Below are 18,332 nucleotides of genomic sequence, written 5' to 3'. Positions count from 1 at the left end.
TTTACTGACTTTAAAACTTAATGGCAACATTAAGTGATTAAATTATGACTCTTACCTCAGTATTTGTTACTTAGCACTTATTAGCAACACAGAACATACTGGGCATTCCTGGAACCTAATGCAACATAAATCATCATCTTTAGAACTGTCTTGTTTCCACTGTAAAGAACACTAATGGGTTTATTTAAAAGTTGAGGTAAACTGTTGGAAATTGTTTATCACCTACAAAGTGTCAACAACCCGACAAGGACACTAAAGCATAAAAAGAGCTCTTACATAAAAGGTGGGAACAGAGTTGAGATGCTCCTGATCAAAACTAGTAATAAACTGAGCACTTGCCCATGCATTGAGATGCTTCTAAAAGCAGAACAGTCTGCAACCTAGTCAACATCAAACTGACAGGCAGAAGAAATCAGAAGCAGAAACATCTTAATCCTGTAACGAGGCTGCATTCACTCCTGCATTTCCTTTGTCTTGCCTACTCTTTCAGATAAAAATATGCACCAAAGACTAAACCAGCAAGTAGGAGAATAACACATCCCAGAAATCTAAAGCAATTTCTACAATTGGGTAAAAGATGCAGTTTCTTTTCAGTTCCTCTTCTGATTTTTTTCTTGCTTCTCAGCCTCATCCAATCTTTATTTTTCTGCATGTTTCTTCCAATTGCCATGCTAAAAACTTCCAGTTCTTCCACACCAGTTGATATCAGGTTCTGTTATAGAGTCACAGTGGCTTCTGTGCTCTTTCAGGGTCTCTTAGCACTGCTCAAACACCTGTCCACACTGAACCCCATGAATTTCACACACTACCATTTTATGGACTCCCTGCCTGGAATGGAAATACTTGAACAACAGACATTTCAAGTCTGCAGAACCAGGGCCTGCACATATTAAGCAAAATACATGACAGAGTGCCAATTTGGAGAACTGTAGAACTTGGCCAAAAAATATCTATCTCCAAAACGTCAAATTAAAACCAAACCAAAGCTTTTCCTTGAACTAATACTAGGAGCAACTGAACTTGAACCCATCCACTTACACAAACATCTCCTGGTCTTGCTCTGAAATAACTGGATCTCAGTACAGTTATCTGAACTGTTGCTAAATTACAGTTTTGGCTAAGGACAACTTGCTGATTTGTCCTTTACAAAAGCTATGGACAGAGATTAACCTGCTGTCCCCATGCTAGGACAATCCTGCTATGGGAAGATGCCTTCTCAAACCAATTTTCTGGTTAAATGATGTGCAGTTTTTTCTGCCAGAAGACAGCCACAGTTTCCACCAAAACTCAGATAAGATGCTGGAAAATCTCCAAAAAGCAGTAGAAAGGGCAGGCCTGTTGGTGTAATGTTTAAGCTGGAGATTCCTGCTTAAAATAATGTTTCGAACACTTGGGTAACATTCACGATGCCTTATAAAAGGCTCATGTAACAATCAGTGATTAGACCATTTGTTAATCAAGTGTACATATGAAGGATGGCAATATTAATCTTGCTGCCATTTTCACCTGCCTTTGGGGCTTTATCAAGGGCATGCTTGCGTTAACTCTTTTTACATTCACAGTTGTATTTTACTGGAGTTTTCAGCCAGCCCACAGAGGGTCCTCTTCCCCTTCAGCCATACTAGCAGTCATGAGACTGGAAAAGCCACAGCCAGTTCTTTTGGTAGAGTAACAATTGATCATTTCACCATAAATAACAGTCACGATCAAGTAATGGACATCATAAGAAGAATGGTATTCTACTGCCCACATAGATTTGTTTTTTTTATTAATAAAGAAAAACTACATTTAAAAAATGTTTTTAGAAAATATATTAAACCAAAAATATACCTATACAAAAAACTCCAAATGTAAAAATTACTGTCTCCTCCAAAGAGGAAGCAATCTTATTAAACTAGTATAGCTCATCTTATTCTCAGTCCCCATCACAGATGGGACTGAAACGCAATTGTTTCTGGACAAAAATGTGACTGAAGTCTAGTTTGCTAGCATTTAAATTTGATTAGATGTAATAATATGTTTTCTTCAATTTGCTGAGCTTTGACTGTTGAGAAGACTAAATACAGAGAAAATATTTATGAAACTAAGAGGCAGAGCTGTACTTCTGAGTTAGGCAAATTATTGAGCAGTAAGTATCACATCAGAGTTATTTGCCCACTAGTGTGATAAGGAATACCCAGCGAATATCACTGGAGTTTTAATTTCCAAAGATTCCAGTAGGACAAAAGAAAAAGGCTCCTGCGTGAATCCCACAAAAAGGAGAAACAAATGGTACTGACAGGTGTTCGCTGATCATTAGCACTGGCCAGTTGGAACATTTATTGGTATCCAGAGCTCTCCATTGCTCACAATGTGCTTTAGGAAAACTAGGTCCATCATTTTCACGTTTCAGAAACAGGCTCTTAAAAGACACAGAGGATTTGATTACATACACAGGATGTTTAAAAATAGAGAACAGTTCCTCTAAAAGGGATTTTTTTGGTGAACTGGAGAGAGACTTAAACTCCCCCAATATTCATGCCCACTACAACTTAAGCTGCAGCTCCAGGCGCACTTTAAACTGGCATGAACCAGCACTGCCACTGAACAGAGCAGCCAGCCCAGCCCTCCTTTCTCCACTCTCTTTTATCCTTGAGTTGTCCTCATCCTTGTGCTGGCACAAGCACTTGAAGCGACTGTACTGTGACTCAAACTTGGGGCACTGATCCAAGTTAGTTCAAACCCAGATCAGTTCCCTGATTCAGTACACGGTGGGGTATGTCAGAGGAGGGGAGAGAGAGGTGTCCCCAGACAGCTCCCTCCAGCAGCTGTGCTGATTTTAAGCATACGTGAAATGTAGCCCTAGCATTTGGGGCAAATTTTTGCCAGGGTAAAGTACTAAGTAAAGCAAAGGTAAAATCCTAAGGTAAAGCAAAGACACAAACATAACTAAACAAACAAGAAAGTGTCCAAGGCAGAGACAGATTACTTATAAACATGCATAGTGTATCCTTATACTACTTATAGTCTTTATTAGAGGACTAAGCACTGGGCAACATGTGTATGGTTCTATCTTACTTCTCTTTTCCTTTCTGTCAACACATCATACTATTTTAGAAAAACATCAGTGTGAAAACAAACATAAATTATTACAAAAACCAATAGTGTACTTACACATTGCGACATGCAATAGGCTTGTAAAATCCAACTTCACGTCCCGTAAAGACTTTTTCTATGCCAAGGTGATCTTTGCAAGTAATGTTTGGTGCTGGCAGACATTGAACTGAGGACAAAAAAATTATCTGAAATTAAGCAGTAACTGATTGGGTATTGTAGGGTTTTTCTGACAAGACACAAGTGAAATAAATTAAGTTCTATTGTGTAAGAGTCTTATACAAAGCACAGTACATACATGCATAATACTTCTTTAAAAAATGATTTTTTCTAAGCCAGTCCTATGACTAATTTGTATTTTTCCCTTGCTACATATTAAGGAAAATATACAAACCTAATTGCTGCCCTAATTCTGCTGTAATTTCCATTCTGGCTCCAATATCAGTCAATGGGAAATCTGAACCTGACATACAGAAAACATTTTCATCATGAGAACAGTCAAATATTGGAACAAGTTGCCCAGAGAGTTAGTGCCATCACCATCCTTGGAGGTTTTCAAGATCTGACTGCACAAAGCTCTGAGCAACCTGGTCTGAATTCAGTGCCAATGCTGCTTTGAGCAGGAGGCTGGACTACATGACTTCCTGAGGTCTCTTTCAACCCAAATTATTCTATTATTTTAAGATAAGCCCTGACTCTTATGAGAACCAAAGTGGCAATGACAGCAGAAAGTGACATCTGCTAAAAGTTTGCAATGTATTACCAGAGCATTAGTCACTCTCCAATGCTGGTCTGTTGTTTCAAATGGAAAAATCTCAGTTCTTTACCCACTTTCTATCAGTTTTCAGTACATGTGAGTCCTGTTGGTTAATTCCAACAAAACTGCAAGCCAGGTTCAACATTTCTTTCCAGATTTTCCAATCATACACGCAGGCAAGAGGACTAGGATTTGGATATTTTTTTTTTAGTATCTATACATATTGCATAGGGACCAAAAAAAAAAAACCCAAAACCAAAAAACTCTGGACTTAACTGCTATAAAGTCCTGCGTGGCTGCTAATGATCAATGTGCCTAACTTAAGACAATTACAAAAAAAATATATTCTTTCTTGTAAAAATTTTAAGCAAAGAAAGCAGTGTTTTCTTTTAGTTAGAAGAAATCGAGAGGAGTTAAAATATATTGATATAGGAAAGGCCACACTTCTCTTGTCAGTGTCATGCCAGTAAGACTCCAAACCTGCTACTTAATGAGACTATGTGGATGCCTTGAATTAAACCCGTTTGTTTGGGTGACGGATCCCAGAAAGATGTTCAGAAATGCTACAACTTCAAGCATGATCCAGGAGATTAACTTTTTATTACTTCAGTAATACTGAAAAAGGAAGCGACTCAAGTACCATAGGGACAATCTAAAAACTGTTATGCGTGTAAAAACGTTGTATAGACATAGAATACAAGATGTTAATGAATTTAGCAACTTTCTCCACTCTGAAGCTTATCTCCTGGTCAAATGTGTAGTGTACTCTTTCTGCTCACTGACTTGACCATTTATAATCAGGGACACAATGTCAAAGATGATGTAAACGACTGAATAACTTAAACAAGGACCCATTTTGGATAGTATTTTCATCCAGTCTCTGAAAAGTATCCTTCACTATCCCTGAGCATCCCAGTGAAGAAAATACTCCAGCATTTATGGAAATCAAAATATGAAAGACAATGAGCACACATATGTATTTTAAATGAGTGTACATAAAGCAAAACTGTTGTGCTATTAGCTAACACAGAGACCATTTATTTCAGTGCCTGAAAACATCAGAAAACCTAAAGACATGTAGTAAACCAAGTGATCAATTTAAGAATTTTTCTGTTGTACTCCAAAGTACATCAGAACTCAACATCGAAATAAATGTGCTTTCAAAACAGCCTCATGGCACCAAAAAATCCTGATGATAGAAGGCACCATGTTGCCTTAAAAAAATTTTTCAAAAATAGAGGATTTTGAAGACTGTTCTATCATGTGTCAATTCTTCTAATAAGTATATGCAAAATCACTATGACAGAAATGGTTTGTTTTAATCACAGTAGTGCAGGACAGAGCCTAGAGGCTCTAACAACCATTGAAGAGATTTACCAGAAACCTCACTTACAAATGTACCAATCAGAGACAATATATTTATTCATTTTTAGACAAGCATCCAATCCACACAAGTGTTTTAGGCTTTCATATTAATGATATTACTAATCCCATGTTTTATAAAGCTCATCTAGCAGATACACAAATGCATAAATTGAACACTTCCTTGGAAAGCATAGTCACTGTCAATATAAGTTATGAGTTAGAAATCCTTACCATATGCTGTGTGATTTGTACAATTCATTGGTTCTTGTGTACTATTGTCTATTTTAGGCTCATCGCACATATATGTTCAGGTAATTGAGGAAAACGTTCTTCATATCAAACACTACAACAGGTTTAACACTAATTTATTCCACCCTCTTTAAACCCTGAGGATTTAAGATGCACCTTGATGTCAGTTCCTACCCATCCCCCCAAAATAGGAACAGCACATTACCATACAGCAAATCTGCTAATCCAATTTAATACACCAATATATCGCATAAGCTCCACGTTTAATTAGTGCTGTAGTCAGCACTACCTTAAGGAACTACAATATTTATCAGTCACAGCCCTGTATTTGAAGGCAACAAGGTAGCACGCCTAATCTAGTCTTCTTCCCTTATTTCAATATCAGAGTACCTTTAAATTGAGGCATTTGGTTGCGAAGATTAAATATACAGTAACGTACAAAATTCAAAGAAAAACTAAAAATGATCATCTGAAATGCCAGGAATTTGGACGGGAAAAAAACTGAGCAGGAACTAATTTCCAGAGGTCTGAACTCCCATGGCCAAGTAAAGCAGGAGATGAAGTTAACTTTTCCAAGATTTGCTTTCCTGACACATTTGATCATCAATAACTGTCAGCGACCATCAACAAACATTTCCTGGGGAAGGCCTGACACGCCTTGGGAGAGTCAGGATCCTCGCAGCTAGAGTCTAACACCTGCGCCCTGCTCCTCTGGACTGTGGAGCAGGACTCAACACCGTGCAAAGCCACCGCGTCTCACTCGAGTGTCCTGCAAAAAATAAGGTGGAGGGCTGGGGGAGAGGGGTCTCTCATCCCATGGGATTTTCTCTTTGAAAATCGGAAAGAGACCCCAAACCCGCACACAGGCACGGTACCACCCCCGAACTGAGCCCAGGCCGCTGCAGACGTGCCCCCTCCCGCTCCTTCTAGCTGAGCCCCCCTCGCGGCTCCTGACCTGAGGACACTCGAGGGACACCCCCGCCCTGTCAGGCGCCTCACACCCCCCACCTCCCCCTTCCCCTCCACCCGAGGCGGCTGGGCAAGCGGCCTCCCCTCAGGCAAACAGGGCCTGGGGCGAGGCGCCGCCGGCCTCTCCGCCCTCCCGGGCCCCATCGCCATAGCAACCGACCCCCCCGCCGCCCCAGCCCCGGCCGCGCTCAGGATATTGCCCCAGCCTCAGCTCGTCGCACTTGAGCGGCGGCTCCGTGCCCGCCGCTCCCTCCACGGCTGCACCCGCGAACCAGAGGAGAAGCAGGATCCCGGCCTCCGCCGCGCCTCTCCGCCTCCCCAGCCCCGCCGGCAGCCGCCCCGGCCGGGCGGCCATGATGGAAACCGCCGCTGCCGTCAGCTGACTCGCCGGCCCCGGCGGCGCCGCGGGGAGGAGCGGCCCCCGCCGCGGGGGGAGGCCGCCCTGCCTGCGGGGAGGGACGGGGCGGGGGCTCTGCGAGTTGTTCGCGGGCTGCTGAGGGGACTGGTTTGGGATTTTTGTTTTGGGATGGGGTTGACCTCAGCAAATATGGCTCCTGAGGCAGCTCATGGTCAGCGCTGAGGGCAGAGCGTGCCCCTACTCAAGATGGCGCTCGTACAGCCCCGGCGGGCTCGTGCCCTGAATAAAGATGGCCGCATCCGCCAGCAACACCTGGCAGGACGGCGCCCACCTGCCCTTACTTAAGATGTCGGCCACGAGGCGCTCCCCCTCGGTTTTGGCCCTTGGGTGGTGTGGGGCCGGCGGGGGGAAGCGTTAAGCGGCCCTCCCGGCGGCGGCAGAGGGGAGCGGCGGCTGCTCTCGAATGTTGGCACTGCGGCGAGGCGAGTCACCCTCAGCAGGAAGCGCCCCAGTGCCTTGAACCGAGCGGCGGGCAAGGGGCGCCGGGAGCGGTGGGCAGGCTAGGCCGGGCCGGGTGAGGGCACATCCCGAGAGGAGAGAGGTGAACCCTCCCTGCTCTTCCAAATACCGAAGTCGTACCTGTGGCCCACCAGGTGAAATCTTGTCTCTGGTGGGTTTTGGTACCTGTGGGTGTTTCTGATGTTGTCTGGAGTTTTCTGGGTGCTTTCAAAATAATTTTTAAAAGTGCAAGAGAGGTTGGTAGGCTGCTCTGTGGCCCGCCGGCACCTGCTGAGCCATGGGTAAACCCTGGCAGCCAGGTGGGCCAGGCGGGCCTTGTGTGTGGTTGCTGTCTCCAGCATATGCACAGCAGTCGGGTTATAGAAATAGTTTGAAATTGTTATTCTCTTTTCACATAAAATTGTGATTGTATTGTTAAAAATGCTTTTTATTTTATTTTTAAAATGAATACTAAATGCCTGAAGCACGCAAGCTTTTATCTTCATCGGTGTTTGCTCTTTGGAAAGTATTTTGTGGTGATCACCAACCTTTTCTTGCTTCCTTGAAGGTTATTTTGTGTTTTTCTAGTGTTTGGTTTTAAGGCATCAGTTTTCATCTGTGAACTGCTGGGGATCCTGAACAGTTTATAGGAGATGGAGAGACCGTTTGGGGTAAACACACCCAGGAGAGGCAGCACTGTTGTTCTAAGCTTAAATCTGCTCTAGAAGCATTTTCTGAAAAACAAGCAAGGACCTAGAAACTGAAAAAGGCTGAAAGCAACTCCAAGTTAGTATTTAAGAGAATGTTGTGGTTGCCCGGCCCTTCTGGAAAGTCTTTTGGTTTTATTGGTCATTATTTTGGTGAATGAATGGTGACTTGTATATGAGTCTGTCAGTACCAATGAAAGGTTTGTCACAGTCCCAGATATTCAAAGAATCTGTAAAAATGCGGATTTAAAAATGTGTGGATGGCTGACAAAGAGCTCAGGCAGTGATGTGAAATATTGCCATCTAACAGCTTTTTGGGAGATTTGTGTAAACTAAATTGGCAGTCTAGAGTTCAGCAGGCAAAGTATGCAAATGGAAATTGATACTCCTTTCAGCAACTGGAAGGGAAAGGCCAAGGCCGGAGTGCACTCCGTAATGAACTCAGCCCTCCAAGATCGAGACTGAGGTGCACTGATGAGAAAAGTGCTTGGCTCTTTTGTCTGCAGTGCATCTCTCGGATGGATAAATACACGACTCGCTGTTCATCACTGTCAAGAAAATTGTCACTTCTCACAAGCGCTACATTAATTAAAATTGAGAGTAAGGACTGGGAAGTTAGGCATTTGCAATCTGAATTTTAAAAAAAGGAGGATGAAATTATATGCTCTTAGCATGTTGCGTGCTCTAGTGCAACTGCTATTGCTTAGTAAAACAAAAACAGGCACTAGAACGAGGGAAAAATCAAAAAAGTTAAGAGGTAAAATTAATTTCCAAACCTTTTGTAGCCCTTATCCTATGCAACTAGCAGGGCTGTGTAAGATCTGGTGCAAATGAGCTAGTGAAACAGTGTAGCAGAATAAATATTATTTTTTGAGAGTTTCATTTGACTGTTTTATGTGTGCATACATACATATCTTTAAAAAACCTGAAAGCAGACTAACATACAGGTTTTGGAGGTAGAAAGCACCCACAGTTCCCACAATTAACTTCAGCTAAAATGGTGCCCATTCGGTATTTTGTGACTAGCAGTAGGAAAACTTTGCTTTTATTGCCGTGTCTCTCAGAGAAGCCGCAGGTAACGCGGTGCGTTTGGGAGCGCTGTCGGGAGCGGTGCTGGTTGCGGGGAGTGCTGGGAGAGGCGGTTGTGCATTGTCAGTTTGGAGCTCTGTGGGGAAGCGTTACAATCCCTTAACTCCATCCCAGTCCCCGTCTTCCCGTGGCTTTTGCTGTTCCCTTCTGTGGAAGTGGTAGGGGCTGTGCTGCTGAGGCCTCACTTCTGTGGGAATGTGAGCTCAAAACAGCTCAGAACTCGTGTCTGGACGCTGATTTACTGCAAAGGAGTGAAAAATAAACTCTTCTGGAATGTCTGCACACACATTTTGCCCTTGCTGGAGAGTTTGGTGGCTGTGTGGACAGGTATCTGTGCCATTTAGGCCTTCGATTTATAAATACACAGGCAGGTCAGGATCATCTGAAAATTGATGTGGCTTTGAAGCTCTGCATTTCACAAAGCAGCTTCCACGAGTCCCTGTGACCAGACCGAACGTCCTGGCCGTGAGCTTCATCCCTGAGCCTTCAGAAGCAGCAGGGAGAGGCCGGGCCCTGCCCTCTCCTCACCCTCCAGGTCTGTTAAGGCCACTCGTGCCCTTTTCTCCACAACACCTGCGGGCTCGCCCCTGCTCCTCCGTCCCGCCCGGCCGGGGGTGCGGGTTTCCCCGCCTCAGGACGGGGCGATGGTCCCCGGCCCGCCCAAGGGCCACCGACGCTACGTGGCTCCCCGGCCGCCCCCGCCGGAGGGATGCGGCCCGCCCGTCCCCCGGGAGGCGGCTCCCCCCACCGCGCCGCCCCGGCTTCCTGCGCCGCAGGTGAGGCGCGATCGCCGCCCCCCCCCCCCCCCCATCCTCCAGCCCCGCTTCCCGCTTCCGCCCAGGTGAGAGCCGGCGGCCATCGCGCCGCTCCGACCGCCGCCGCGTCCCGCCCGCAGGTACCGAGCGGCGGGTGAGCCCCGCGCCCCTGCCCCGGGGGGAACGCTGCCCGCCGCCCGGCCCTTCGCCCCAGCGCTGAGGGGAGCCCGCCGCTGCCCCCCCTCCCTGCCCGGCTCGGCCCCGGCCCCCCGAGCCTGGCCAGGGCGTGACTTTCGGTAGCCAAGGCGGTGCGGCCGCGGGCGGGGGGGCGGCTCTGGGCCGGCCGGCGTGTCCCTGAGGGGAGGCCACGCTGCCCTCCGCGTCCCCGGGAGCTGGCAGGTGTGGGTGGGGAGGGGGGGATCCCTCCTGGCAGGTAGAGTCAGCTTGTTGTGAGGGCTCTTCTGGGGGAGTTTAATCCCTTCTCCAGACACGGAGGCTCTGCGCTAGCGCTTGGTTGTGGCACAGATCTTCGGGAGAAGCGTTTCCTACCCTCTCCTTGCTGCCTCGGCGCCTGACCCGTGAGGTGAACACCGCCATGGTCAGGATAGCAGCCTGTGCTTGCCCAGAGACTCCCACCTCGAAGCCCTTTGGGCTTCACGCACTAGAGGCCTCGGCAGCTCCCTGACACCCCGGTAAAGGCTGGGGAGAGCTGCGTGGCTCCCGATGGCAGGCGAAGGCTCTCTGGGGCACAGGAGTCATCTTAGAGTGGTGTTGGTGTGCAGTTCCCATGGCTTGGAGAGGCTGTGACACGGCGAGGAGAGGAGGCACTAGGGAACTAATGCGCCGTTCACAACACTCCCTCAGCGCCTGTCAATTCAGAGATTCGTAACGAAGGAGGTTTTTACTTTATTTAGGGGTGATTAACCGGAAAACAGTTCTTTTGTGCTCCTTGTAAATTTTTGAAGCTTAGAATTCAGCGTGGTTCCAGGTCTAACAACTCTGTTCCCCCATGAAGTCATTTGTTAATCGTGTGCACTGTCCTCATAGTAAGTTTAGGATTTATTGGCTAATTTCAGTAGAATATGACAATACGTAGATCTCGGAAACAAGTTTTCCATGAGCTTTGTGAGAATAGGTTTCTGAGACCATGTTATTGCTCCATAGAGAGTGGCTTTGGCGTGAGCTCACCCTTCTACGAGACATCAGAGAACCCACGCCGGCGCTTCCCCGGAGGCTGAAGTCCGCAGGAATTCAGGTTCTGCTTGTTAAAAGTTAGCGTGCCTTGAGAGTGAGTAAGGCTCCTCTAGATCTGCATGGGGACTGGTAATCACCAGCGTTGTGTCTTTTTTTTTAAATTTTTCCCTTATCTTGTGGTCACTAATCATATGTAACAACAGGACACGCTCAGTTTGCCCATGGAGTAGTATTTTATATTTAACAATATTTAGCTTTGACCTGCTTTACCCTGGAGATGCGTGGTGTGTTTGTGTTTAGGTACTCACAGCACTGTTTGGTTGTTTCTTTCCTTCAAATGCCTGGAGCAGTCAGCACGTGCTCTACAGCACTTTTTATAAATACTGCAGCATTACACAGAACAGCAGGTTTTGGTGGTTTCATCTGAAAGGTGTGTGCATGCTAAGCTTGGTTGGACTGTGTTCTTCTGTGCCTTACCAGGATGGAAAACTGAGCATAATGTAGGACAGCAAAATAGGTGTTAGAATAGTGTTGTTTTTTCACAGTACATAGTCGCTTGATGGTGTGTAAATGATACAATTTTTAATATCTGAAGTTACAAGTGATGCTGTGTTAGGACAATTTAAGAGTAAGATCATACCAATGTGCTGTTTTCCCTTTATTTTGCCTTTATCAAATTTTAAACTCTTTGGGCTGAAATTTTCCACGTCAGAGATCTCTCTGGTGAAGAAGATGATGTGCACTGTATCAGTCACTCCTCGTAACAGGGCCAGGAAAAATTACAACTGCATTAGTGCAGAAAGGTGACTTTGGATTGGGATATACCCTTGGCCGTTCCCGTGGCAGGCTGCTCAGATTGGCCATGTTAGAAGCCTTTGGAAAATAGCAGCAGTTCGCACTTGTGCATTAAGGACTCGTGGCATTAAATGTCACGAAAGGGACAATTAATGCCCAAAAGCTGAGGGGGAGAGCCTCCCAAGAGGCAGGACCTTCCCTGCAGGCACATCTCCTGGAGGGACACAAGTTGTTGGAGGCCAAGTAGAAGGACGCGGAGCAGAAGCGCGTGTAGTTGTTAGGTGGGTGGGAGAAATGGGCAGAAGAATCTCTGCTGGCTAAACCATGTCCTCCTCCAGACCCCAGCAGAAAACCCCTTATTTCAGTCTTTCAGCAGCCCTCTGCGGAGGGCAGGTGTTTGTCAAGGCCACTGCCAGGGGTGTCATGTTCCCCCCTGGCTCTGGGACGTGCCGGGGTTGAACACCCCGTGTCTCCGTGCAAGTGGCAGGCGTCTGGCAAGGGGGTGATGGCAATGGAAGACTTAAACCCTTCAGCTCTTCTGATGACCTCTGCTGGCATCAGCATGGGGGAATTCCTTTTTTCTCAGTCTGCTTTTGAAGAAGATCCAAGTCTTAGGATTTCATACAAAACCTTATGAAACTTTCCCGCTCCCTATGATGCGTTGAGTTCAGTTCTCAAAAGTGAAGACAGTAAAAAACCAGATGCACGCTGTGCTGGAGTGTGGTTTTTTTTCTGGTGTTAGAAGACACTAAACTTCCTGAAATTCATTATTTTCTCAATGATTTTACAGTTATGTTGGGAGCTGTGACATAAATTTTGAACTGAGGTTTGCAGTTTTGTCTACCAATAAGATAAATAAGTGACTGTAGAAATCAGAGAAGGGAGCTAAGGAAGTTGAATGCAGAGTGGGGGAACTGATCTTAACAAGACAAACTGAAGTGTTTTAGATCGTACTTTGAAATTATCACCTAGGAATGGATTTCCTGATTTAGCAACTGTCTGTTGACACCTTGCTTGGACTTAGCATCAGTGTTTGGAAATCATTGAAGGATAAGCTGTTTGGATCCCCAAACATAAACAGCTCAATAGTGTATGGAGTTGTGAGTTCCTCTGGTGCCCAAAAGTCAGGCTTAGAGACCTGTCCTCAGTTATACGTTACTTGAAAACTTGAAATTAGTTTGTATTTTCAGGGATCCCCTCACATCAGAAGGAGCTGTTTACATTAAAATATAACACACTTTTTTTTTTCCCCCACTCTCTTTTTATGAAAGAAAGGAGAACAAAGAAATACTGAGGGTGGTTTTAACATACTGCACACACACACACCAAAAAAAAAAAAAAATCATTAAAAACCACTGCAAGCTGGCTGGAGGCCAGCTTTGATCACGAGGAATCCAAAAGTGCTGTGTAAACTTGAACTGTTATACGAACTGTACCTGAGGTCCACTTTGGCGTCCACCAGCACAGAGTGGTCTGCACTGGCTCTTAGCAACGCTTTGGAGCAGCTCAACCAGGAAGCTGAAACTTTCTTTAATCTTCCCCCCGTCCCCCTTTGCACCTCCTTCTCCAGGGGACTTCTGCCTAGATGGAGCCCAGATCTCTTACCTACATTTTTCTGCTTAAATTTTTCTTTCTTGGATCTGTACCCATCGACATAATTGCTATTGTTACACACGCTGTAATGGAAAAAAGATTAATCTTGGAGACTGTCAGCGCGGCACTTTGAGGCTGTTTTTGAATGACGCAGGCTGTTTCTCATAGTGCAGTTTGCCAGTGCAGCTGAGCTGCTGCACCCGCTAGCTGCTGCAAGGTGTGGTCCCGCTTCCCCGGCACTTCTCGGCCCCCTCCTGCGTGCCAGCGCTGGCAGTTGAGAGCTAACTGGGCAGAAAGCTCACCCTACCAAAATGTGAAGGTTTTTTCTGCGTGTTTAGCTCCTTGTTCCAGCTCACTATGGGATCAGATGAATGAGTGCAAGCGCAGATGGGAAGGGAAGAACAAAATGCATGAAAGAGGGCTGGAGAGCTGGACCAGCCTCTTGGCTTCAGCTATTAGATGGGCATGGCGCTGTCAAGTCGTCATTATTTCCTGCCATGCTGGATTTCTTTTCTGGGTTTAATCTTTTCTTCACCCTACTGCTGGTTTAAAGGTGTTTCAAGCCACTTTTCCTCATAGGAGTTACTTTGCATCCCTTTCTGATGGTTTGCTTGCTTTAGTTTTTTTTTTTTTCTCTTTTAACTGCTGATGTAAGGTAGAAAAACAGAGGAGGGAAGTGAATGGAGGGAAGTTAAATTGGGAAGAAAGAACAAATTTCCATATTCTTTGTTCTGTTTTGTTAAGATTCATGTAGTATTTTTAGTCAAGGAGATTAAGTTTTGTCTTTTTGGTTTAGATGAAGACTCAGGAGTGTATAAGGAAATAGTATTTTCATTTGTTCTTCAGAATCAGATCTCAGCACAGAATCAAAGGCTGCTGTGCTCTTAGAAGTGTTTTATTTCGAATGGAAAAGAAAACAAAGCTGCAGCACTTACAGAAGTTCAGATGCATTCCTGAAAATCTTTCAGGGGTTGTATTGGTCTGCTGCTTCAACTCTTGCTACGAGTTTGATTTAAAATGACCTCCTAAATCTGTTAATAGTCTTGCAAAGCAACTCATTTTGCTTGGCCCTGGGTGGAAACCACGCAAACCCACCAAGTTCTGCAGGAATTCCTCCAGGAGCCAAAGCTGCTCAGGTACTGTAAAGGCTACATAAATCTGAAATTGTGGTTTGTGACACGCCGCCACTTTTGTTTTTTTCATTAGTAAATCAACTTAATCTGACTCTTCAGGAGAAGAGAAGCTATTGAACTGCATAATTAATATTTTGTTAAATATAACAGTGTCCTCCCAGCACTCAAGATGTTTTCAGTGTGAGCACAGACAGTGTCAGAGACAGAGCTGAAAGGATCAGAGGTCCTGCTGGGAGAGAGCCCCTGGGATGCGCTTACCCTGGTATTACATTCAGATGCATATGACCCTTTCTGCTCTCAAATTGCAAGATTTGAAAAGTAAATACAGAGGGTTTTTTAGTATATGTATGGTCATTTTTGTTCAAAAATAATTCCAAATAAATTATTCTGAAATTTACACAGTTATATACTGGGTAGAGTTAAAATTATGTAAATTGTGCTATTAAATGGCTGACTTCTTTCAGAGGAGCTTGTACTAAGTGAAGAAATCTTGTTTCTCGTGTATATTTTGGTATAACTGCCTTGATAGATTTCAGAATGACAGACTCCACATCAACGTAATAACATGCAAGTAAGGGTACAAATTTATCATCGCTGCTAATTGCAAGTCTGTTGTTTTTATACTGCCATCTAGGCCTCAGCCCCAGTTGGAGACCTGTTCTGTTTGTCGCTGTAGAGAGCGTGATAAGAGATATTCTGCTCATTAAAAGCTGTCACATATATAGAAAAGAGAAAGGCAAACTCACGTAGGAGAAGAGAACAGGCTTTCACCTATTCAGACCGGGGCTGTGATTAGAACTGTCCTCCCTTAGGAATGTGTTGGAATAGGGTTTGATTTGGCCAATTTTGGGCCTTAATGCTATGCTGTCTCGCAAGTGGAGGGAACTTCATTATTCTGTAGGGAGGTGCAAGGTTTCACCTATATTGCCATGCAGCAGGGCTGAGCTACCGTGATAAGAGTATTGTCTACAAATAATTGGGTGGAAAGTATCTTCTAAATATTTTAAAATCTAAAGATTTTAACGATGTATATTTGAAAAGATCACAACTTTAATGCCCATATTCAAAATACTTCAGGTGAACATAACTGTGTCTCAGTTTTCTTGGCCAATGTTTGTCTTTGTAACCTGCATTTTTACTGATACTTGAAAGAGTTGTTCATATTCCTTCCTCTGTGTGAAAGGAAAAGCTGAGACTGCAGTGCAACTAGCTATATTGAGAGCTTGATTGAATACTTGAGGTAAACAACAGGGGGTAGTAGTATTTTTTTTTTATTAAATTTGATATAGTTAGCTTGGTATTTTATTATTGCATTTATTGACCGTGTATCTGTTAGCATTCTGCTCGGATATATAATTTATTAATTTGATTTTAATTTTTTTTAAACCTCATCTAGGTTATTCTGAGTAATTCCAAAAATAGCCTTCAACATGCCTGAAAATCCTGCTGCAGGTATGTAGCCTGAAAGTGATTACTTTTGTTAAGCAGTGAGAAATGAAGCTCCATTCCTAACATGTACTACTTTGTGGTGCAGATAAGCAGCAGGTGCTGCAGATCCTTGATCGTCTGCAAGCAAAACTGCGTGAGAAAAGAGATTCCCAACATAATGAAAACCTGACTGTTTTACGTAACACACTCAGGAGCCCTTTGTTTAACCAGATACTGACTCTCCAGCAATCCATCAAGCAACTGAAGGAACAAGTGAGTGTAAAATTACAGTTGTTGGTGTGACAATAACTATGGTGAACTTGGAACATAAACCAGGGTATGTAGGTGTGCGGTAATGAAGGCACTTTCATTAATAAGCTGTAACTTGGTGTGAGCAAAAGATGGGCTGCTTTTTTTTTTTGATCAAGCTAGTATCTACTGAGTCACTACTGAAATGAGAAGCGGTATTGCAACAAACAGGTCATGGGGCAACGTGCTTTGAAAGGGATGCAGAAGAGGCAGGCATTGAGAACAACATCAGTCGGGGAAAAAGCATCTGCAAAGACATCGGCTGTAGTACTTTGAGTTCTGAACACAGTTGGAACTGGGATCCTTTGTTTTTAAGGGAAGCTAAATGCTGTTGATCAGCTAACTGGCAGCATCTTCTCTCCATAAAAGACATCACCACTTAGTTCCTGCTGCTTGTACAGGGATGGTTAACCTGCTTTGGGAAATAAAATCTAGAAAACCGCTCCTGAAGATTTGCCAAGCTCTGATGCAGACGTACTCAAGCTAGCTTTAAAATGACTTGGCTCCAGCAGTGGAAGGAACTTGTGTGGATTGGTTTATAAGGCCAGCTGACGCTTGGATTTTGCGGACACGGGCATCAACGCTGCGTCCACACGAAAACAGGTCTCACTGTGCAGTTACCAGAGTCAGACACGTAGATTTAAAACCAGGACTGAACTTGGCATACCCGAAGCAGCAGTGATCCCCATCTCTGCTGTTACTGCACCTCCCCAGCTGCAGATATAGTGGGGGGGGGTGGGGGTGGTGGTGGGGGTGTTTCAGGGGGACGAGGCCACCTTGCTGTCATTGCATGTTCCTGCCTGGGTGCCATGGTAGTGGTTGTGCCATTCATTCTCCCTTCTTCCCATGTTCACATAGGTGCTGCATCTGTTCCTTCTGTCCAAAGCTTGGATGCACGTCTGCAAGTTATTAAAAATGTATGAAAATGCAAATATATCCAAGATCATACTTTGTGACTGTGGCATAATGGATTTTATATTCAGAATGTTCAGAATTATTGTATCTAGAAAACTTAGGTTTTCTTGAAATTCTTTTTAAGCATGTCTCCCATGAGCAGTTTTGTTCAGGATGGGATTTTTCAGTTGACTGTGTTGCACTGGGAATATTTCTGCATTTCTTCGTTATCTGTCAGGACTGGAAATTGAACTTCAATTTCTAGCAGTGATGGTGTGTTCAGTAGTACTTAGTTTGTACCCTAGGCTCTCTCTGGGGAGGAAATAATACAGACCAGGCCTTTGGCTCCTGAGTGACTAAATAACTCTTAAAAAATTTGGATTCTTGTGCCAAAATTGTCTAGGTTTGCCTGACAGTTGCAACAGTGCTTGAGTGCCTCTTTAATGTTTGGTGCTTTTTGCATGTGCTGTGTCTGGAATATCAGGGTGACAAGAGGATAATGAGCACAGGTAAGGAAGAAGCGTGAAAGAAGTGGAGAAAATGAGTGGAGCAGAAACAGCTGAAACATTCAGGGAACTTCCCTTCCGAAAAACAGTTTAAACTTAATGTGGTAGTTTGGTTATAGCTTATATATTAACATTGCCTAATTCATACAGGTGAGTATATTTGTGTGAATAAGCATATATGAACATGTGTACGCTTGCTTCTTTGGCAGTCTTCACACAAAATGATCTATGTGGAAACCTCTTATTTTGTTTTTAATAGTGTTTCTACACCTTTGTTCATTTTCAACAGCTCAATTATATGCCTTCTGACCGTTCGGTAGATTTTGATTTTACCAAGAGAGGGTTACTAGTGTTTGCTGACAAATCAGTTGCTGCTGGGAGCGTGTATACACCTTGCAGTTCACCTGAACCCAAAGCAGCTACTTTCACTCCAAACCTGGGAGTTAATGAATTTAACACAATCATCCAACAGATGGCAAAGGTAAGGCTCTCAGGTTTAGTGGACCAAACTTACTTTCCTTTAATGTCAGACTTTTTCTTGCAGGCTTTTGGAGTACATTTTCAAACATGCTCTTTTGTTGTGTAGCTGGGAGTGTGGTGCCTCCTAGCCAGTAAGAGAGTAGAAGTGCTGAGGATAACT

The 18,332-nt window shown here is 44.5% G+C and overlaps 2 protein-coding genes across 11 annotated transcripts in view; one reads left to right on the top strand and one right to left on the bottom strand.

Annotated features, from left to right (window-relative positions):
- TM2D1 (TM2 domain containing 1) overlaps positions 1-7,030 on the bottom strand; it is a 28,561-nt gene extending 21,531 nt beyond the window's left edge. For 3 of the 9 annotated variants that reach the window (XR_012624098.1, XR_012624099.1, XM_074831867.1), the window contains exons 1-4: positions 6,631-7,002; positions 5,447-5,520; positions 3,488-3,556; positions 3,154-3,262 (exon numbers count right to left, since the gene is read on the bottom strand). Coding sequence is in view for 4 of the 9 variants with exons in the window: in XM_074831867.1 (XP_074687968.1) it covers positions 3,154-3,262; positions 3,488-3,556; positions 5,447-5,520; positions 6,631-6,788 (410 nt within the window). In the remaining 5 variants the exon portion in view is untranslated. Of the gene's footprint in view, positions 1-3,153; positions 3,263-3,487; positions 3,557-5,446; positions 6,234-6,630 lie in introns of all 9 variants that reach the window. The other 6 variants (XR_012624101.1, XR_012624102.1, XR_012624100.1 and 3 more) reach the window with 5 other exon arrangements.
- Positions 7,031-7,157: 127 nt separating this feature from the next.
- PATJ (PATJ crumbs cell polarity complex component) overlaps positions 7,158-18,332 on the top strand; it is a 160,729-nt gene continuing 149,554 nt past the window's right edge. Inside the window, exons 1-4 of one of the 2 annotated variants that reach the window (XM_074831865.1) lie at positions 7,158-7,365; positions 15,952-16,007; positions 16,090-16,256; positions 17,982-18,173. In XM_074831865.1, coding sequence (XP_074687966.1) covers positions 15,986-16,007; positions 16,090-16,256; positions 17,982-18,173 — 381 coding nt within the window. In that variant the 5' untranslated portion in view covers positions 7,158-7,365; positions 15,952-15,985. Of the gene's footprint in view, positions 7,366-11,035; positions 11,096-15,951; positions 16,008-16,089; positions 16,257-17,981; positions 18,174-18,332 lie in introns of those variants that run through there. The other variant, XM_074831866.1, reaches the window with a different exon arrangement.

The sequence above is a fragment of the Strix aluco genome, chromosome 8, assembly GCF_031877795.1.
Source record: "Strix aluco isolate bStrAlu1 chromosome 8, bStrAlu1.hap1, whole genome shotgun sequence".
NCBI classification, from domain to species: domain Eukaryota; kingdom Metazoa; phylum Chordata; class Aves; order Strigiformes; family Strigidae; genus Strix; species Strix aluco.
The sequence above is the reverse complement of the archived record's forward strand: the minus strand, read 5'-3'. Positions and strand labels throughout refer to the sequence as shown.